At 40.7% G+C, this 22577-nt stretch overlaps 1 protein-coding gene and 1 long non-coding RNA gene across 2 annotated transcripts; one reads left to right on the top strand and one right to left on the bottom strand.

Annotated features, from left to right (window-relative positions):
- Nucleotides 1–1493: 1493 nt before the first annotated feature.
- On the bottom strand, nt 1494–19690 carry NCEH1 (neutral cholesterol ester hydrolase 1). Its single transcript, XM_084529587.1, has 5 exons — nt 19482–19690; nt 11703–11931; nt 10295–10364; nt 7737–7908; nt 1494–6272 (listed from the first exon to the last, which is right to left on the bottom strand). The coding sequence occupies exons 1-5, from the start codon at nt 19617–19619 to the stop codon at nt 5655–5657; spliced, it is 1227 nt and encodes a 408-aa protein (XP_084385713.1). The 5' UTR covers nt 19620–19690; the 3' UTR covers nt 1494–5654.
- LOC311441443 lies at nt 7789–15407 on the top strand. Its single transcript, XR_014695970.1, has 2 exons — nt 7789–7927; nt 12854–15407. It is a non-coding gene; the product is annotated as an uncharacterized lncRNA (long non-coding RNA).
- Nucleotides 19691–22577: the final 2887 nt, after the last annotated feature.

Raw genomic sequence — 22577 nt, 5'->3', positions numbered from 1 at the left:
TTTTAATTGAAAACAATAAAATAGAACTGCTAAAGAAATTACTAAGGCTAATAGCAAAAATTCATTGTCTTCATTCCTCCACCACACTCTGAATCCATCTCAAATCCCATATGTTCAGCCTATCCCGATACTGCCATGGTGTTTGTGGGAGAGCTTATTTTCCATGACATCAATTATTATTGCTGTTTTAAATCTCCTTGTATAAAATATGCTCCCTCCTTTAATCAACTCCTCCTATATCCCTAGACTGTCTTATAATTTTAAGTGCTGGGGTTTGTTGAAATTCTGCCTCAAAAAAGAATGATTGGCTGTGATGGAAATATTTAGTGTTGGCTTATTATTATAAAACCAGAAGTAATTAAAAATATACATTTCTGTAAGAGAAGTTTTAAAGGAGAGGCTGTAGTTTTTTTTTTTTTTTTTTTTTTTTTTTTTTTTTTTTTGTCCTGTCTTCTTGTTGAATAGCTGATAAACACTTTAAAATGCTGCAGAAAATCATGGTGAAAAATTATTAAATTTACATTAGGAGTAAAAGGTAAGAGATGCTTATGATGTGCTGCCAACTATTTAAACATTTATGAAATAAATAAATGCCATTGGACTAGCGCCAGGAGAATAAATAAAGGCAAGCAGAAAACACGTGCCTCTCCCGGGGGTGAACAACATAATGCCTGATCCTGCTTGAAAGAGGGGTCTCAGTGTGAAGCAAGGAGCAGAGAGCGGACAGGAAGGATCCGAGTGAAGGGCATGGTCAGTGGGATGCCAAGGGGCTGATTTCTGTGGCAGATTAACTGCATTGGAGTGTGCGGATTGGCCTTGTGAATGCAGCGTTGATACACATTTCTGTCTTTAGACCACCTCCTGCTGGTTTAAATAGAAGCTTCTAAGTCTCTTGAAGTATTCTTATTTTTTTTCCCCGGTACTTTTTTTCAGCAGGACAAAAGTGTTATGTTCTGTGAAAGTCACAGTACCCTGCTGGACAAAATGACAAACCTGCACATTACGATAATTTAAAAGTAATGCTGCTGTGACCATTAATAAATGAGAGCAGGGGAAGAAAATAGGTAAGAATTCAGAAAGAAAAAAACATGAAGGCAAATAGGAATGAAAATGGAACTAGGATGTCCACTGGATGAAATTGATTTCAAACATAAATAACCTATAAGCACGCAAAATTCTGTTTATAGAGCAGAATGAAGAACATGAGCTCAGCTGTCTATCTTGAAAGAGAGAGGAACAGCACTTGTGCAGGCATTGTCCATTTTTCAGCATAAGCAAATGTGGTCAGCGTTAATCATTTGGGAGCAATCAAGTCAGAGAAGGTCACATTCACAGACCATGGACACAGCAGCAAGGTTTCCTGCTTTGAAAACAACCACCCTGCCTTTGATTCAGCATTTTTTACAGGAACTCAGAGATCTCCCCTTTCGTTTCACTGGTCTCTGTTACTTGAAAACTCAAATTGGAAGCGTTGCACATCTGGAAAAAACAAGTCAGACATATTTCCACTTTATTTGTTCTTCAGTTTGGTAGCACATTTGAACCACATTTTCTACTTAGATCTTACAAGATCTTTCCCCTGTAATAGGAAAGAAGCAAAAACAAAAAACAAAACCAAAAAAGTCACACTTAAGTTACTAAATGCATTCACATCACATATGTTGTACTTTGTATTCCTGAACATCATAAATAAGAGAACATTAAACCAGCTTCTTTAAAAAACAAACAAACATTATTACAGGTCATAGCAGCTTAAAAGGCTTAAATCAGGTTAATCTACTTCTAATAGTTTTATTTGAAAAAGTTTCTCAAAATTTATTAAGAGATTAAAAACTGATGCACCTAATCAAAAAATAGAGGCCCAAATAGTACAAAACAATGCTTTAAAGATAAATAATTTCTTTTTAGTTTGCAGGACTTAAAATCCACAATGACCTTTCTGCTTTGGCTTGGATGCAATTTTGCAATTACTTAGATGAAGGTCAGGAAATTCTAGTTGCTAATGATTTTTATGAAATATCTTTAATTTGGTTTGGGTTTTCAGAAATGCTCAACTCCCATTCTTTAAGATGTTCTAACCTAGACAGACAAAAACTCCACTTATTTCTGTCAGTATCAGCCAAAACTACTGGGGAACTGCTAATATATTTCCAGTGAAATAGGATTCAGATGAGTATAGCTTCTGTTATGCAGGCTTTTTATTTGAAGCTTGCATTTGAATGCTTTGATATCCTTGCAATGGACAGTTAGTTGAAGTGTAATTGTTGGAAGGGGAGGGAAAACAACACAAAATAGCTGTCTGCTTAAAGTAGTTAGCCACACTCATTTAATGAAGAAGGAAGTAGACCAATTTATTGAGCATCTTCTTTTAGAAGACCAACTTTTCACTCTACGTAGGTGAAGTATTGTTAGGAGTATTTCTGAATCTGATCCTAGAATGTGTAAGGTGCTCTGAACTGCTTTGATAAATAACTAAGGAATGAAGGTGCTACATACACCCAAGCAAATACTTTTCAGATGAAGAGTATTTAAAACAAAAACGAATAAAGCTTTTGTAACGTGCATTAATCTTAATCTCTTCCTTGCAGGCACCAGATCTCTGTAAGGCCTGCTGGCCCCGCTGAGCTGAGCCAGTGCTCTGTTGGGGTGAGCTTGCAGCAGTTCAGCTGGAAGCAGAGCTGAACTTCTAGCTCCAGGAACAGCGACTGCCTGCACAGCAGAACAAGTAAAGTAAGAGGAAAGATGAGACTGTGACTAATGCTTACTTCAAGGTTTACACTTAATTTTAACTATCTTGTGTGGCTTTACACCAAAAGGTCTTTTTATAACTGTAACTCAGACCTCTTTTTGTATGTAATGGAAAATGCCACATATCTTTGCAGCTATTTTGTAGTTAACCATATATCTGCATGATAAAGTAATCATGGTATTTTGATGGAACTAATTAATACTGTGACATCTCATCCAAGTTGTGCTGCCATCTTGGATGTCACATCAAGCTGGTGATAACTTAGTGAATACATTCAATCCAGTTATATACTTACTACCACTTCTTGTGCCAAGACTTTAATGTGCTTCAGTGCATGAAGGAATTACACAACCAACTCCAGGAATACACAACCAATTCCAGCTCTCCGTTTCATTTCAGCGAAAAAACGGTAGTGATTATATTATAGCTTCATAGCAGATATTTATAAATTAGCTATAAACAAATGCTGATCTAAAGCACTGCAGACAGCTCTTAGGTAACTTAGTTATTACAGAACTGATAGGAATAGTAACCATTTTTTCCCAGTACCCCAACGACTACCTTTTAATGACTGCAGGCTGAAATAAAATTATACCTCTTCTGACATAGCCTTATTGTAAGGGGGAAAGTCAGGAATAAGCCTATTGTTACAACTCAGTGTAAAAGATTTATTTTGACTCAGTCATGGTCCAAAGCCAAGTAATTGGAGCTGTTTGCATACAGTGGATTGGATACAAGTACAGGCCCCTTTTCAAGATCGGTAATTTGTCTTTTTGAATAGACACAATTTCAGTTGATATCTGTTGTAGGTGTAAATTGTATCTACTGGACTTGTGTTTATGGGGGAGGGAAGAAGAGGTTTAAATCTGTAAGAAACTTTAAATTTTTCTGCAGTGTTAATTGTATATATTGGCCAAAGTTTATCCTGATTTGGATTGACACTTGGCTGCTCTAATTCCACCAAGTCTTTGTAACAATCTAAATGGAAAAAGAATCTGGGCCACTGATGAAAAAGCTTTGGCTTGTGACCTCCATGTGAACCCATGCTCAGAAATTAGTTTTGGCCTGCGTGACTGAGTCTACATTGAGGTCTTGTCTCATTAATACATACAGCCATAATAACAAGCTGGTGTTTTTAGGAAGCAATGATTTAGCAAAGCCATTCTCTTTTTTAATTTATATATCTGTGAAAGTGAGCTATTCTGTATATATCTTAAATTACAGAATGTAGCCTGATTTATATTTTAAATGAACTTATCAGAAATAATCTCATGAAATTGTCATGATTTCCTGCAGCTGAGAACCCTTACCTTACTGTACTTTCACAAAAGCCAGGAGATAAATCTGTCTCCTTCATAAGGGGACAGAGCCTAGCAGCACCACCAGCCACGGGGTAGACTGCTTTGAGCCAGCTGTTAAAGACTGATGGAAAGTCAGAAGCCAAGGGATCTGTTCAGTGCACACCAGTCAGTAACATATCCATGTTCTTCACTAACATCTGTGAATTCAGTTTCACAATTCCTTTGTGAGGTAGGAAACGACTACTCCCTGTCTTTGACTATTCCCTGTCTTGCAGAAAGAAGAAAGTGAGGCACAAGGAGATTAAGCTGATCTCCTTAGGTCCTATAGGAAGTCTGCAGCAAAGCTGACGATGAATTTAATCCCCTGGTTTAGTCACGGGACAGCCGCCCTCTCTTTGCCTAGAAAGGCTGGGCGTGACATTTTGGTGCAGCCTCCACCTCTGCAATCAGAAAACATCCTGGAAAGAAAGCACACTTACACTGGTGCAAGTGCTTTCACTTCACTGTCTTGTCTCTCTGAATTTTAAAGAGCGGCTCAAACTGTACAGATGTGCTGCACAATAGCTAGATCACGTTACCTGGCATTTTAGGTGCAGTCTACAAGACAAACAAGCTATAGCAGCAAAGCTCCAATGTAAATCTCCAGTATAGACTAGATCCTGCTTCTATTTGTCCGATTCCCTCCTTCAAGGAAGGATGAAATACAACGAATGTCATAAGCACAAAAGAAAGTCAATGAACAAAAACTTCTACTATTAATTACAAACTTTAGTGCAAACCACACAGCAGATTATTTTTAGTATGCTCAGTATTTTCTGTAAGGAGGTTATAAACTGAGGTTTTAAATGCTGACAGTCATACTCTTTAGCCATGTAGTCATCTTTCAAGCTCCCATAATGAACCCAGATTCTGCAGGTACGCATTTTATCCTCCATATTTCTATGAATGCTAAGATATTTTTTTTTTTGAAAATGTTTTGCTCTGTGCATTTATAAATAACTAGAAGACCATAAAGACCAAATTCCAAAGCTGAGTTACGTTAGACAAGTCTCTTAGCCAAGCATCATCTTAACTATTATTATTATTATTTTTTTTAAATTTCAGAGCCATTTGTCTGTTTGCCTAGAAGCTGTTCTGCTGTCAAAGGTGAGAGTGCTCACACTTTCTTTCCCACCAGCAAGCGCTCAACACTGTTGAACATTACTTCTCCCTTTTATATATTCAAACATAGATGTAAGCACTCAACTTTATCTGGCATCATTTTACAGTCGTGGCCCTTGTGCCTAATTAAGGTTCAAAGCTTGAAAGTTTCAGCCAGTTAAGAATGCAACATGAATGCTGATCTCCTTTCTCAACGATTGTTTACATTAGGCAAGTTATCTGAAAAGAAAAAAACTCCTGAAATCTGAAGAAATATTTCACAAAATACTCTGCTGGGCAAGGTCAATTGAGCTAGTAAATGCTACAGCTAGTCTGCAGCCCCCCCACAGATGCAGCTGAATGGATGAAGTCAGGATTTGGAAAAGTGCACTTTTTCATTCTTTGATCTTTTACAAGAACCGACACTAGAGTTGAGCACCCTGTATCTTCTAGAGACTCTCCCCTCAGAGGTTTTCATCCAGCCATTTTATGTAGCTGTTCCTAGTCTGAATTCCCGCAGAGAAATCAGTAGGCCAGATCGTGAATATCATACAGCCATGAAAGCAGTCATCGAAGTGATCGAGTGTGACTTCCACGCCAGCATTCTCTAACCGCTTGGCATACATCACCCCATCATCTCTCAGGACGTCGTTCTCACAAGTCAGGATGTAAGTCTTTGGCTGCAGCTGCAAAGTTTCATTTTCTGCAAGCAGCGGGACTGCTCGCACATCAAGGAGCGCTGGTATCTCCTGGATTATTTCAGCCATGCCTGTGGGTTGTACTACAGGCTTGTAGTTCTTTTTGAATGACGAAGGCAGGAGAGATGTCCAGTTTAGACGTCCTCTGTAAGAGAGTGCTTGACCGACATCAAGAGCAGTGTGGTTGTTAATCAGCAGTGAGTGAGCCAAGTCGTGATTACCATTGAAGTAGTCTATCCAATAGTTGATCATGACGTAACGGGGAAGAACAGGCATATTCATGTTCTGCTGATATGAAGGGGTATTGAAGTCAAATGCCTGAAGGACTGGATAAATTAAGGCCTGCAGTTTTGGTCTGATGGTCAAATGCTCATCTTTGCTAAGCTGCAGGAAGAACATAGAATAAAATAAAGATTACAAAGAAAATAAGCATTACAATATCAACCCTGAACTTCACTCAAACTTGTAGGCCAAATTCTGTTCTTATGCAATGCCTCTGGCGAAGAATGTTCCTCTTTTGTCTGAAATACAGTCTTACCATTTTATTTTGTTTTAATGATGGTCATTCAGGACAGTTTTAGTACCAACAGAAAATCAGTAGCAGGCATTTATGGAAGTGTATAAGGAAAGTGTAGAATGGTATTCTCTAACACACCATTTGAACTATTTGCAGATGAAGGACTTCTTGAGTCAATGTAGCTATCCAAGGTTTTATAGCTTTTCGTGTATTTCTCTTCCACAATTGTAGCTTTTTATTTGAGCTTTTGCAAACTGTTAGCATCCAGTCCTCTCTAGCACAGGCTCACTATTTGCAGAAACACCTTTGTGGTGGACTTGAACCAAACATCTGCATTTGGTTTGAGCCTACAAAGTTGGCATTTGGTACCCTCTGATTCTTTTAGTGAAAGAATCAGTAAACACTTGTTTTGCTTCACCTTCTACTCAAGATACAAAGATCCATATATCTCATCTTGTCTGTCTCTTTCAGGCTGAAGAATCTTAGTGCATTTGACCTCTCCCTGAAACAGTCCTACATCATTGATTTAACTGTGCATCATGGAAATGAGTTATGAATGCTGTTTCCAAAACATGGCTCTATCATGTTTATCAGTCCTCAAGATGAAGACTTTTAGTGTTAATTGTGCCTTATTAATTTTCCCCCTAATTCAATATTGCAAGGTTGTCATGATAATTAGTTGCCTTGGCAGGGTATGTCCTTTATCATCACCAATGGTTATTGGCAATATAAAAAAGCTAATAATAATATTTCACTCAACCATGAATAATACTATTACTTGCCCCAGGCTGCCTTTAAAATCTTTAGTAGATTAAATTCAGATTATGTTTAAACTGGAGATACACAAAAGAAATTTCCTTAATTGTCTTCCTGGAGCATTTCACAATTTAAAGAAGAGTTAAGCTTCACGTATTATATTTTTTGTCCTTCATTAGTATTTGAAGGAAAGAACAATCTATTTTCTACGACAAGCATCTGAAAATAAGAAGCTAAATTGATAAATTATGCATGTAGCTAGTTACCTACATAGGTAAATAAAGAATTCCTCAGCAAAATAGTTTTAAGAAAATCATTTAGATAGTTGCTCTTAAACTTAGTCCCATAACAACTTATAACTTCAGTAAGACATTGCAAGCTACGTGCAATATGCAATCGACTCATTTTTCTTCTGTAGTGTGACAAGATGCTTTCTTTCAACAGAGAGCTACTGCTCTGTCTCTAACACTGGCACATCATCTCATGATGATGCAGCATAAAGAACCTGTCAAACTGTATGCACCACTGAATTAGGGATTATTATATCATAAAACATAGCAGACACTGGATGTTACCTGCTGACACACAGCAGCAGCCAAATTTCCTCCTGCACTATCACCAGAAATTGCGATTCGATTTGGGTCAACTGAATACTCAGCTAAGACATCAGGCTGCAAAAAATGCTTTGTAGCACGAAGAGCATCATGGAATTGCTCAGGGAAGCACACCTCTGGTACCAGCCTGTATCTACAAAAGAAGAAAAGAGGTAAGAGACAATTATTACCGTTAATGTACTTCTCTCTCATGATTAATAGATGCTATCTGAATGGCAAATAATTATTTCATTAAGATAAATACGATGTGAAAAAATGAGGTGTGTAGTACTTAATCTTTTAATTAACGCTCTAATTCTGAAAGATTTACAAGAACCTATTAGATATGAATAACACCAAGATGCTATAATATCATGCAGCACTTTCTTGGGATTTGCCAACAGAGCATTTCATCACATTATAAAAATGAATGAATATTAGAACAACCCTTGGCGAGGGAGTCATTACTGTTGGCCTGTTTTTGATCGCAGCTCCCCACCTTAACTGCTATGACAGAATAAGTCACACACGCCCAACACATACGCCCAGCTGAGACAAGCATCTCAGCAGTTCTGTTTGCTGGGAGGAGAGGATGAACATTGCTGTACCTCTTAGCTCTGTACCAGGAAGTGAACAATAGCCAGGAAGTGAAGTAACACCAATTTGTGGTAATGTAACAGGTTGAATAATTCATCTCCTTTATCAAGGAGAGAAGCAGGAATGTATACATTTCACAGACTGGAGCACACACAGATAAAACAGTCTGCCTACAAACAGACAGCAGCTGAATTCTATTTACTACATTTTCTCAGTTTCTAAATAACAGTGCAGGAGAAGTCAGTTCATAATTTACTCAATCATTTGTAAGGAAAGAGTTGTTACCAGGCCTCATGGTGCAAAGAACATTTTTCCACTTGTAGCTTTTTGTATTCTTAACAGATTTCACATGTTCTTATTGATCAATAATATTTTGAAAGAATGTTTTTATTGTCAGCTTGACAAGCCTAAGTCTTTACATAGGTGTCTTAGCCGAAAGTGAAGAAAAAGGCTTGAGAACATCAAAAGCATTTTATTTTGCCTTAACTTCTGCCAAACAAAATCCTGTTTTCTGGTTCAAAACATTTTCTTTGGAATCTAAGCTAAAAAAAATCTACATGTAAAATAAATTTTAAGCTTAATTTACATGAGTTGTTTCCAACTTCAGATCTGTCCTGCTTTCAGAAAGCAATCTATATATTGCATCAACTACAAAGGAATATGAGAAAGGCCTTTGGGAACGCCTTCCAGAACTGAGTAACATTGTGTATAGATCATGAAAGCGAGACGTGCAACTAAACCAATGAAAAAAATCAAATTAGACTTCACTAATTGAGGATAAATGCCTTGATTGAAAGATATAATGGCTAAAGAGAAGAGACAAACAATAACTGAGAAACAACCACCAGAAAAGGAGTATCAAAAAACTTTTCCATACCGTAATTATTTGTACGCTTTTTTTTTTATAAAAACAGTTTTTCTACTAATAAACAAAGTGAAAAGCAACCCCTCAACGTACACTAGAATGAACATTGAATCAGTAGCACCAACTCCATATAATTAAATAGTAATTAGATCACAGAGCTTGGTACGTAATCAACTGCAAGTCAGAAACTTGAGTAGTTAAATTAAGTGATTGGTTTTGCAAAAGAAAATATTGAAATTGACAATAAGGATGGGCAGAGTACCAATCAAGTTGGAGTCATCTAGGTAATGTAGTTAGCTAGTTGAGAGGTTTGTTTACCTTGGAATTGTTCAGCTAGTAAAAAAAAAAAAAAGGCAACCCTGCTTCTCTGCTGTCTAGCACCCTGGCAGTCTCCTGCTCTTGAGTGGAGTACGGTGCTTACATGGGAACAGTGGGCAATTGAGGGAACAGCAGGAACTGCCAGACTTCTCTGTGTATTTTGGTTAATGAGCAGTGGTAAATGATTTGCTAATTTTTATGTTGCAGACCCTTGCTCAGTGGGACTTAGAAAATGTGTTTTATAGACCGACTTGGTGTTTTTGTTTTTAATATATTATATGCTTTCCATTAAGGATGGAATAATTCACTTTAGTTCTGTGTAGGGTCAGGGAGATGCGGTTCAGCCTTCCTTCAGGTATATAACATGCATAAACTGCTTGTCAAAAAAACTGAATTATAATGCAAGTCATTTGAGTGATCTCAGGTTTTAGATGCACTCCTTACATACAGATATATTTGCAAAATACACTAAAACTTGCACTTTAGTTTCTGTCCAACTGATTAAGATGCTACTCTTTTCCCACATTTCTGCCTTCTGAAATGGCTTCTAAAATAATCAGAAATTCAAACGAACTTTTGATGCCATTCTAATTTGTTGTCATTCTAAAAGTATAAAAATATCAGCATGGTAAAGAGAATTATTGTCCAAGTTAAAGCCTTATACAGAAGTCAGTAAGAAGGGAAAAGGGCAAAGCTAGAAGAACTACATTACGTATTTCTACAAACTTTGAAGTTATTTGATCTATTTTAGATTACTCACTCAACAGAAACAACCACAGCATTGAGAGATTCAGCCATGATTCTGCAGAGGTTGTTATAGAGGCTTGTTCCTGGAATGAAAGGACAGCATGAGGGACATGAAAGTCCATTTATGGCAGTACTTCCCAAAGCCATACGTAAATCTTCCCAGAAAATAAAGATATCATGCAAAGAGAAGCAAAGTAAATAAGATCAGCTTGCAACAGATGAAGTTCCAAATGCACATTCTAGCAGAAGGAACATAATTCACGCTTCGAAAAGATCTGCAGCCTAATGCTTTCTTTCTCATCTGTTTCTTGGTGACTTGGAGCACGTCATTTCATCCACCTATCACAATTCTCACAACTGGGCAAAATTCAAGGTACCCGTGGCTTGCAGGCATTAGCATCCAGAAACAGTTATTACTGTATGAGTCACTGCTTTTTCTTCATGTTATTATACCATCTATTGCTTTGATTCAAATGAGCTGCCCTATTAATGTCAATGAACTACTCATTTAAGGGAGGATTAATCACAGCTATCCTATTTATCAGTGGACTGATTTTCTTTAATTTTATTCCTTTCCAATTACGCAGTTGTTGATTCCTGGTACTATAAAATATACTAGGACACTAAGTGTTTTCTAAAGTACCCGGTCTTAGAATTTAGTATTTGGCTGTGACATTTGTGCCATTAACTTCGGCAACCTGGACTTAAGGATAGCATCTGACATGCCTGAGTTACAGTCATCCAAACAAAGCACAGTAATTTAATACAAACTTTTGACACAATAAATCTTATGCAAACTGTTACTGCACAAATGATGTAGACAGGACTAATAAACATCCCTTAGGTAGGCCTAAGAAAACCCATCTCAAAGCCGTTTCCTCTGTAAGAAGAGGAGCAAAATGTTTAGATGCTACAGGACAAAGAGACTAGGATTTCCAAAGGCATGTGAAAACCAGACTTTAAAATGTATTTATGACTCTAAATCTCACATAAGTCGTGGTCTAAGTGACTTGCATATATAGTCCAAATGCACTTGGTGCAATCTTTGCAGCGTGCGTTCCCAGGTATGTGCTGTCAGGAGCCATTAGCAATGCTCTTGCACGCAATTTTGTTCAACCCACTCTGTGTAATTTGTTTTGTATACTACAAAATTTATTGTCTCGTGATGTAACAAAATTAACCTTTTGGTCCTTTGACAACCCATATCCAGATAAAATATATACTTTTGCAGCATGTCAATAGTGTGTATATATAAATATATTTAAATTCTCCCTCCCTTACATCTGATCTACCAGAGACAGTTAATATCTGAGTTAAGTCTTTGCAAAACTGTCATCCCTGGCAGGAAAAAACAGCTTTTGGTTATTCCTTCTGGGAGGAAACCAGAGGAAAATCCCATTCAGTTACTAGCAGACACATACTTGCACTTGCCAAGGCCCAGCCTCCCCCGTGGATGTAAACAACACTGCGCTTGAGCGTTTCATCTGGTTTTCCAGGAGGTTCAAACACTCTGACTTCCACACCGTCGAAAACAGCATCCGTTATGTTAATGTGCTCAGAAGAGACAGACTTCAGCTTGTCGAACGTACAAATCAAATAGTTCAGAACTATCAGGTGATGGCTGAGTCTGAAATAGTGAATCAGGTGACACTAGAAAAAAAAAAAAACAAAGGAGATTTCTGTTACTTCAGAGCATATCACATTACGATACACTGATGTTTAATGCAACTGTCTTCAAAAGGCAGCTCCTCCATAAAAAATTATATAGGTTCTTAGAATATTCATCAGAAAATGAATGATTATCAAAGACCCATAATGCTTTTAAAGCTGTATTAAAACAAAACCCTGTCCCTAACAGATTCTCTGTTGTCATAATAAATCAAACCAGGAACACTATGCAGATCAAGACCAGTGTGAACGAGAACTAAGATCCTTGCCTTTGAAAGACACCCCCAAAAGAGACAAACCTGACCAGCAGATTCCACTGTTGGAGTTGTGAAGCTCCTCAGACCAGTGCCAGCAGAGGGCAATACCACACAGTCAATGTTTTTGTGGTAGTAAGGCACAAAATAAAGTATTTCTCTTGTTCCACTGCAAGACTTTCCATTTCCAAATAAAGAAAGTTTCCAAATTAAGAAAGCTCTCAGTGATTGCAAAGGCATCTGAAAACACAAATGATCTCATACAAATACAGTGCTTATTTACTGGCTTGTCCTGTATTTGCCTGATGAATCGGAAAGCATCTGAAATATCCAAGACGCATGGCTGGTTTGTGATTTCTTCCTTGGAAACTAACGTGTTACTTCTCTTGTGTGGGTATGTAAAACACTAGGTAGGGAATGATTTCATCTTTCTGTTTGCTTTTGATAGAAGGACAGATTTTCTCTTTTGGCTATCCAGGATTTCATTTATTTTATTTTATTTTAAATGAAAACCAACTTTGCCCTTAGTAAACCTGCTTCTCTCAGCAAACAGTACTGGGACCTAAGGCACTCCAGCCTAAATGCCTACAACTTGCTCCCCATGTATGACTTGTGCATCATTGCTGTATGTATTTGTTCCCATCCCCTAGGTGGTGCAAGAGGGGCAGCAAAGGGCGAGCCAAAGGACTGTTGGGACTCCGATGCAGAGACTGGCCCCTAAAAATAGTAAGTAGCAGGGGTCTTTCCCCTTTTGCAGTTATTCTTTACCCTACAGAGGAAGAACAGAAATTGGATAATCAGCTAAGCCTCTGTGTCAAGGCAATGGAATTGGGAAGTACAATGGATGCGTATACCTGATGTACACCTGTGGGACCACAGCTGTAAGGAAAACAGTCAGCTGTGACCTTTTATGTACAGATAACAGATGCTTAAAAAAAGAGTGTATTGTTAGGAGTCAAGAGGCTTGTTTACACACAGCCATTTTACTATTAATTCTGCTAGTATCACCAGCACAGTGCAAAGCTGCTGGTATGAATTACAGAAGTCCAACACCAAGGAGAGATCAGTTACACAGGTACCAGCCTAACCACGTCCACATTGCAGAGAACGGGTAGTTCCTTTAGCTTAGCCTGTACAAAAACCAAGTGGAAGCCAAGTTAGGTTCCTTGTGACAGACGTGATATTGCAAGTAAGAGTTTTACAGTCTCTTCCTGGCTTATATGATGCATTTACAAGGAGAGACATTTCATTTTCCTGCTTTTTCATCACTGTACTTCTGGACTACCATTTTCCACAGTCACTTTCAGTGCTAAGTCTCTTCTCAAGGAGAAGGGACAGCTAATGGAGGCACACCACCACCAGTAATACATCCTCCAGAGGAAAAACAAATTTTGAAGCACTCCCTATCAACTGAGAGGCTTCCTGCCTTCAGCAGTGTCCATGCCAGAGAGGATCTGTTCCCTTAGGTCTACAGTCCCTGTTCTTATGTTTTCAATCTGCAATAGTTAGTTTCAATGTAAAAAAAAAAAATAAAAAAAATAAATCTAGCTTTCATCTGGGTCAGAAAGACCCTGCATAACCCCACTTCAACTGCAGATTTCTGTGGAAAGAGACAGACTTTGAAATTTTTCCCCAAAGACTCTATGACTGCCAAGTACAACGCACTGGTATGTGAGTGGGGAGAGGAATCCACTTCCAAAACAAGAATTTAAAGAAATGGCTCTCTTCCTGCTTAGCTTGCGGTAAGGTTACCCTGCTGAGATTGTTTGGTGAGACTCCAAATTTTGAAATGTTAGCTGCTTTATGGATGGATCATCGTTTCTTCCAACGGCAAGGTTTTTCTCTGGGAAAACAAACAAACAACAAAGTGGGCAGAAACACCGAATTCATGAGACTGTCTCTATCTTTGAGTTTCTGATTATGCTTTTCTCCCACTGTTATTTAAAAAAATCCCCACAGGAAAACACCATTCAGGCTTGACTGGTGAAGAGTAATGCACCTATTAATAATTTGATGTGCAATGTATTGAACTGCCACTGCTTTACCCAACAGATCTGATCCTCTGTGCACCCTGTAGAGCTTCCCAGGGAAGATAACCACTGGGAAACAGAAACAGTGCCAGGCAAAACAGCACATCTGTAGATTTTTCTGACTGTGCTGCAACAAGCATCCCATTTTAGTTTTCTCCTACTTGAGTTCTTGTTCTTTGTAGACAAGATTACCACGTGTTCCCTGGGATCGGAAGTGTTTTATTTCCACGGCTAGTCACTGCTGTTTACTGACAAGCGTTTTGCCCTGGTTTTTAAGCTGCAGAGCACCGTGGCCCTCTGCAGGTTTATCAGATGCTTTTTTTCCTACAATAGAACACTCTTTCCGAGAACCAAAAAAAAACAAAGTCTGGAAGAGATACCTCATCCACCAGGGCACAAAAGGAACAGCACTAATTTATTTTTTTGTTGTTGACACGGGCAGGTTTTTTTTGCCAAGCACTTATCAGGCAGATTCTTTGGAAGTATATCTAATCAGTCATTTGGTTGTTATTTACAACACATCAGGACTGTACATGTACTTTTTGCTGGCAGAGAGCTAGTCTTATCCAAAGGTCCTACAAACAAAGCTCTTATTTTATATATATATATATATATATATATATTTAAAATATATGTATGCATTTTTAAACAAATCTCATCACTCTGCAACAGAGCCACTGGCAACAGAGGATGTATTTGGTGGTTGGCAAAGTTTCACCCAGGACTGTGTTGCCACCCGAAGGACAGAGCTGCCTGTCCTGTTGCCTGTGCTTCCCTGGCACCTTTCTGTGTTGGCACTAACAAATGTGAAGCCTTGGAGTATCAGTTTGCAGTGCCAGCTGACTACAAAACCAGCAAAAACAAACAGCAAACCTCAGCCAGGTCATTGTCACCTTACTGATAATCCAAGGAAGGAAAGAGGGAATGGGGGAAAAGGACACTCACCCTTTTGGCAGCAGCCCACAGGTGGATTAGCTTAAATCAGTTATTAAGAAATGCATTCAGTCACCTCATGTAAACAACAACTGGTTTGATGTTTGTTAGTGTTCGTGACTTTACCACCTCTCTCGTGACAGAATGCAGGACTCTTGCAGGTTATCAAATCTAGCACTTGAATGTAGGGAATTACATGTATGCAGTCAAGTGCATACAGAAGAGAGAAGAGGAACAGTGATTTCTCTGGTAAAAAGGGAAAACAGACAGTGCTGTAATAAGAGACAATGAAAAGGAAGAGAAAGAAGAGGAAACTACACAGTTCAGGAACGACAGAAAAGAGGAGTTCCGTGGCAGCCACAGGCATGTGGCTTTAACCCAAACTAAACAACGTCCCAACTCTTCCCATATCATGACCACGTCTTCAGGCATCAGCCTGAATAAACACCTCAGGTATCAAGGAGATGTGGCCTGAGAACTTCATGGGACTGACAGGTGGGGTGACACACACCCAGTGAGCTTGGTTGCTGTGAACAGCACAGAGCTGCGTGGGCAGGAGGACCCTGGGAGAGGACGAGCAAGGCAAATGAGATTTTGCAGCTACTCGAGCCAATTCAGCAAGTAACTACCATGGGCAGATCGCAGCATGCCTACTGGCAGCCTATTGCCCAGTTCTCATTGCAGGGTTTCATTTTGGGGTTGTTGCCTCTCTGATCCACGGCTGCTTTGGTAGTGGTGCGATTTATACTCACACTGTGATGATCCCAACTCTCCAACAAATCGGGCAAAGCAGCCTCTACAGCCACAGCCTGCTCTTTCAGCAGGATGTCCCCATAGCCAGGGTTGAGGTAGGGACAACCCACAGATGCCCTAAAGACTAAGCTGTTTAAGATTAACACCTTCCTCTGGGTAAATTCTTTGGCAAGGGTCCAGATGCTGAGAGATTTAACTTGATGCTGGAAGAAACTGTCAAGAAGTGCAGAAGGGAGTTCGGGTTGCGATAAAAAGCAGGTGGAATGAGCAAAGACCTGTTCTCGAGAGAGGCACCATTACCTCACCTTTCGTTACCTAAATTATTGGATCCTATGTCCCTAAATTATTAGGATTCTTCTGTTGGATCCTCACCTGGTAACTTCAGGAAGAATCCCCAAATGATCACTGCAATTGTGCTTACCCCTCCTTCCTTGTACTTTGTATTAGCTATGTAGTCTCTAGTACAAAAAATAATGTTTATTTGTGTTGCTAATTTCTGTTGAACTCCAGTAGCACTCCGCACATTAGGGTCGTCTGTCCTCATGACTCCATTAGCTCACGCTGTCCTAAAGACCACGCGAACCATCCAGCTTCGTGCATATCTGACCTTCAGTGCTGAAATTACTGCAACAGGCTGCATGCAGATGGCACACAAAGGCAGCGTGCCACCGCAGCCAAGCTGCTTCCTTCACTGTCTCTGCAGCTGGTGAGAGGCCAGGAGCTACACAGACCTTCCTAGCCTCAGCTGCAGTCAGGAACTGGGAGTTGCTGTAGCTGTTTGTATTTTTACACACAACACTGCTGAGGACTACGCCAAATCTCACTCGTGACTCACCAAGTAATGATGCTGATGCTGGGCAACTGAGCTTTTTAAGACTTAACTTCCTACCTTTAAAAGTTGTATCTGCTTCTGAACAACACTATCCTCAGTTCAGGCATCACTTGGCAAAGCACGCTGCTGTAACATTCGAGTCCAAAATGCCAACTACAATATCTGTAGATAGCAAAAGACTAGCAAAAACAAACAAACAAACAAACAAACAAACAAACCAAAACCAGGCTTATTTCCCCATTTTACTGTGTGCAGAACATATTGTTCTGACTGCATTTTAGGCAGCTTATCCCATGTAAAGCTTTCAGGTGGCACTCTATTTTCTTTTCTTTTGCAGAACCATTTCTTAGTGCAGGTGCATGACTACACAGTACAGAATGTGTACTATGCCACTGGAATTTTCAGCAACCTCAGATAAGGCACTCCATCTCCTCCCATCTCCCCTGAAGTAAGATCAGCGTGCTAGTCTGCTTTTGAAGTACGTTTTGAAACCTGCTTATGGAAACTGCCGTGTAAGCATGACATGTTTTTAGCCATGTGATAATACATAAACATTCTTGGAAGTGTTTTGCTCTGATCCAGGGCACTGAGTCAGTCCCAAGCCTGTAAAAAAAAATTATTTGCTGACTGGGACAAAACTCTACATAATGACTAGGTTTTGTGTTTAATATACTGAAAAGCAGTGCCAGCCTTAGTATGTTTTAGTGGCAGTGATTATTAAAGTGAGAAAACAAACACATTGTTATCCCTAACAAGAAGCTGTCGTGCTCAATTGTCAGAGTCAGCACAAATCTATTTCAGAATGAGGGAACAATTGTATTTGAAGCACGTGAAGTTTGCTTCATGCTCTTGGAAGAAAGGATTACAGTACACTGCAGAGATTATTTTAAAATAAAAGCCACTTAGTAATGTACTTCTGTCCGCTATCAAGCCTACAAAGGAAAGTAATAAATAGCAAGCTGAAAATACATTCAGAAGTAGGTGAAAGTTCAACAATCACATTTACAGCAATGTAAGAGCATTTGGTCTTGCAACCTCCGGTAGACAAAGAAAAGGGAAGCTCAGCTCTACAGCAGGACACGCTTTATTTTAGATACACACACTAAAGCTGTCTGACAGAGTAAGTACTCAGGCTTAACTTTTACAATCCTAGCCTCAGCTCACAGATCTCATTCTTAATGGCAGTCACTTATTCCTAACTTCGTGCCATCTCTCAGTGTTGGAAAGACTTCTAAGTGCTTAGAAAGCACCTTCTCCTTCTCTCTGGAAAGAAACACCCTAAGGCTTTATGCCTCTGTGCAAAATCCACTTGTTCCTCCTTGTGAGCTCCATATGGCAGGGTCTGTTACTCGTTCAGTGATTTTTTCTTGCTACCTGAGCTCACCTTTCTAAGGCCGGAGATGTAAATGATTGTCTAAGAAGTTACTGCTTCCTCCTCCCAGAGGTGGGGACAGCCGTGGACACCTCAGCACCATCTGCCACCAGGCCCAGCTGGATTCCAGCAGCTCCCCTTGGGATGTCAGCCTCTGGGATATCCCAGAGGGGATGCCATGCCCTCCAGCCACCAAGCTAGAGACACCAGAATCCATCCCACTATGCCCCACATACCACAGACAAGCAGAAGGTGTACATAAGCCAACAGCAACATACATATATATAGTCCGTCATATGATTTCCTAAAGATAGCTCTCCTTCAGCTAGAGGTTATGGACGTGGTTCAGGTGTTCCTGGCAGACACGCTACGACGTGCTCTGCGGGCAGCACGCTGTGGCCATCACTGCCCCTCTGGTTACGCCTTCAAAGAATCCCCTTGAGCTGCTGGTTTAATGGTTACATTTTTTAGATACCAGCACAGAGCAAATGAAGGGCAAACCGCAGTTTTCAAACAGAAACCTTAGGCTGTTGCCTGACATGCCTATGTAGTTTCCATGGCACATGAGTATCATGTCTTAAAGGAAAAGTATACAAGCAAGAAGTTTTATTCTTTCACCCCAGAAGTATGCTTTGGTTCAGCGGTATGTTCTGACAGGAACACAGTGGCTCAGCTGAGAGGTCCATCAAGCCCTACCCGCCCGCAAAAGCAGCGACCAGAGAAGCTGTGCAGAGGGTGAGCACAAGTCTGGACACTGTCCTTTCGCTTCCGCAGTCATTGCATTAGGAACATGGGAGGCACATCCCCACCTTTCGGCATCTATTTATGGGCCCTCCACCCATGAATTCATTTAACGCCTTGCTGAAGCTGACGATACTCCCATCCACACAACGGAGAAGCTTTTGGACATTTTATGCACAACTTAAACTGCCGCTGGGGATAACAAAATTAAAATACTTTAGCACACGCAGCGCCTTACATCAGGCCTGACCGTGATCGACTCGCATCAGGACCACCCTAGCAGGGGGAATCAAGCTCAGGAAATTTAAGATTGCTGATCTGTGTCAGGTCAGCATGCAAACACTGCCAGGGAGCGAGGCAGCAACCACAAAATGCCCAAACTGTCAGGCATGTCCCTCAACATCTGCCAGGAACCCCCACATCTTCTTTCCTTGACGCATTAGCTGAGCCATGGAGGTAAAACCCACTAATTCCTCGCTGCCCATGGGCTGGAAACCAGCCCCACAAGCCCCTCAGGAATCCCCCAGCAGGCAGGGAGCCAGCCTGAGGGGCTCCCCCCACCACCACCAGCACCAGAGGGGCCATCCCCAGGGGCGGCCGCCTGCCCCCCGCCTCACCGTCTGCTGCACGGCTCGGAAGGTGGCGTCCAACAGCATCAGCTTCCACGAGTCCGACACGGTACCGGGCAGCGGCAGGTACACGTAGTAAGCGGACAGGGCGGCCAGAGCCGGCAGCAGCACCCACACGGCCCGCATGGCCGCGGAGCCCCCCCGCCGCTCCTCCTCCGTGCCTCAGCCCCGGCCCCGCTGCCTGCCGCCGGCCCTCGCTCCGCGCCCGCGCAGCCGCCGCCGCCCCGCCCGGGGCCCGCCCGCCGGGGGAGGCCGCTCCGAGCGGCTCCAGCGGCCCGGGGCCGCCCCCCTGGAGGTGTTGGGCCGAGGGGGCCGCGCTGCCGGCACTTTGTTCCGTGTTGTGTTTGGGATTGGGATTTGGTTTCCCTAAGGAAGGTTTGGGTTAAGGCACAGCGCCGCTGGGATTTACCTCACGTTTGTGCCCAACGCGAGGGTGGTTTCTAGTCTGGGCTTTGTCACCCCCCCCCCGTGAGTGCTTTCCCCTCAGATAAAACCCCTCTTTTTGCAACATTTAGGAAACAAATACCACAGAACCCGGTCCAGGCACAAATCAAATATGTTCCTCAATACCTCCTCACAGAGCCACCTCCAGTAAATTAAAATACTGATTTAAATAGCTAAAATCACACGCGTTATGGAGCTGATGAAAAGAACGAACATTAATTTTGACAGTAATTCTGCTGTTAAAATTAATTTGTAACGCTAAAAACCACATAGAAATTGAAATTCCTGGAAATTTAGAAATTTAGAGTGCTGGAAAGGACAAACTGCCTTTAAAATTTGGCATTTGGAGAGGTAATAAAAGGAAAATACGTTCCTAAGAAGTAAAATGCCAGCTTCTAAGCCAGCTATCCTGGAACAAAAGTTGAACCTCACAGATACTAAAGGCAGGAGAAGACAGTTTCTGGACTTTGTGAGGAAATAAGAGTCTCGAGCATCTTTAGCCTTTAACAGCAAATCGAGTTCCTATCATTTTCAGAGCCAGCTTTAAGCAGGCTGTGGATGTGAAAGGGCTGTTAGGAAAGCAAGCTTTGTCAACAAAGCAGCGTAAGGTGAGGTTCCTGAGGTCTCCAGCTGTGAGCTATTCTTGTCTGTATTATTTTGTGTTCATCTTTCCCTTTTATCTTGTGTCCTCCTCCCCTGCCTCCCTTGCCTTGCATACACCCATTCCCTTGCTTTCCAAAGCATCTGTCCCTAAACTCCACATCCAGGAACCTTGAGTGGAATAATTTGTACCTGTCTTTTTCAACAGATACCACTGTTCGCAAACCCTGTCCTAGTCCCACTCCTCTCACCTACTTATCTCTTAGAAAAAGAGATAAAAAGGGTGGCTGGATTTCTTTCTCTGGTTTCTCATGCTCCCACTGACCCCCACATGTCGGTTCGCGGCTGAAGGAACAAATGCAGCCAACTCAATGTGAGTGATAAAGCATAGTTCAACTTTATTGTCCGGATAGCCTAACTTTTATAGTGAACTTAACAGGGGCGGACAGTGTTTCACACAAGATTATTGGTCAAAAGCACTCAGACAAACAACTACAAGAAAACAACCCCACCTGCAAGAAAACAACCCCCTTGTGATTAGCAGTCACATAGACTTGAAGCCAGCTGCTGGTAACAATATTTTTCTGAATTCCTCAATTGGGCGATGTGGGAACACTGTCATGGGAACTTCTCATAGTTGCCCTGGTAGCTTGGTTTGCTCAGCTACAGCAAGCCATGGGATTTGCTGAGGCCTACTCCTGGTTGCTTAAAACAAGCTCAGATCGAACAACTGTTCCGTGGACTCATGTCCATGCCCTTTGTGCCAATTCCCAACACCCATATACATCTTGTGCGCAATCTCCCTCCTGTCCCACGTTCTGAAAGCTACTGCTCTTGCTAAATGGAATAAAGCTCTCAAGGAATCCATTCCTTCCAGGAATTCATTGCAGTTGGTTGAAAAAACACTTTAGTTCTTTAAAAACAAAAACAACAAATTAGATAAAGTTAAACCCCAAAACAAATGCTTGCAACTTATCTATGGGACAGAGGCAGTAAACTACGTAAACTCACACCCCGAAGCCAAGAAACTTGGAGGCTGTTGCTACACATACAACTGGCAGAGACAACACAGGGCATCAACATTCCCTTCGGGCCTCTTGGGGTTACATCAGATTTTCCCGTGTAGCTTCATTGCTTTTTCTACATGGTATTAGATCCCACGATGATTATGTGATAGGACTCACTGAATGATTGAGTCTCCTGGAATTTTCTCCCTGTGGGTGTTACTTCAAGACGAAACTAACTATTTACTTAGTGTTATACTCAGGGTTATTGGTGCTTAGATAACTGGAAGAAACAGCAAGTTTCAACTGCATGCTACATTGTATGCAACAAAAATAAAAGGCGTTTGTATTTCGGAGACTTTTATAAGAAAAACACTTCGATTTTTAAATGGGAGATATATAAAGAATAGTAATTATTTTCTGTCATCAGGTCTGATCTAAATTTTGGTGAGAAAAAAAATCACAGAATCACAGAAGTTCTAGGTTGGAAGAGACCTCAAGATCATCGAGTCCAATCTCTGACTTAACGCTAACAGTCCCCACTAAACCATATCCCTAAGCTCTACATCTAATAAACCATATCCCTAAGCTCTACATCTAATGTTCTTCATCTACATGTTCTTTATAAAAGCAGTTAACAACTTTTCTTAAGTAATTGCTACCTAAAATTTGTCCATGTTTTCTCAGTCCCAGGAACAAGGAAGAATAGCTTAAGATGTTTAATCAGAATACCCCAGTTGCTATATGAGATTTTAATTCTTGTTTTATAAACCTATTCAAGAAAATGGGTCAGCCACTCTATGCATGGTATACCACTATTTATCTATGAATGTTTATACTTCGTTTTTATTGTATTTAAAAGTTTGACAAAGAAGTGACGCATCTACCACCCATTAATCCTAAACCCTGATAAATATGCTTTTCCTATGTTTGCAGGTACATTTTATATAGCTCCTTTGAGTTTCTAGAGGTCAAGTGGCAATGAATGTACAATCACCCACATATTCTCCAGAACCTTTACCACGGAAATGATGAG

The sequence above is a fragment of the Aythya ferina genome (genome assembly GCF_964211825.1).
Source record: "Aythya ferina genome assembly, chromosome: 9".
In the NCBI taxonomy this organism is placed as follows: domain Eukaryota; kingdom Metazoa; phylum Chordata; class Aves; order Anseriformes; family Anatidae; genus Aythya; species Aythya ferina.
This window is presented reverse-complemented; position numbering and strand designations above follow the sequence as displayed.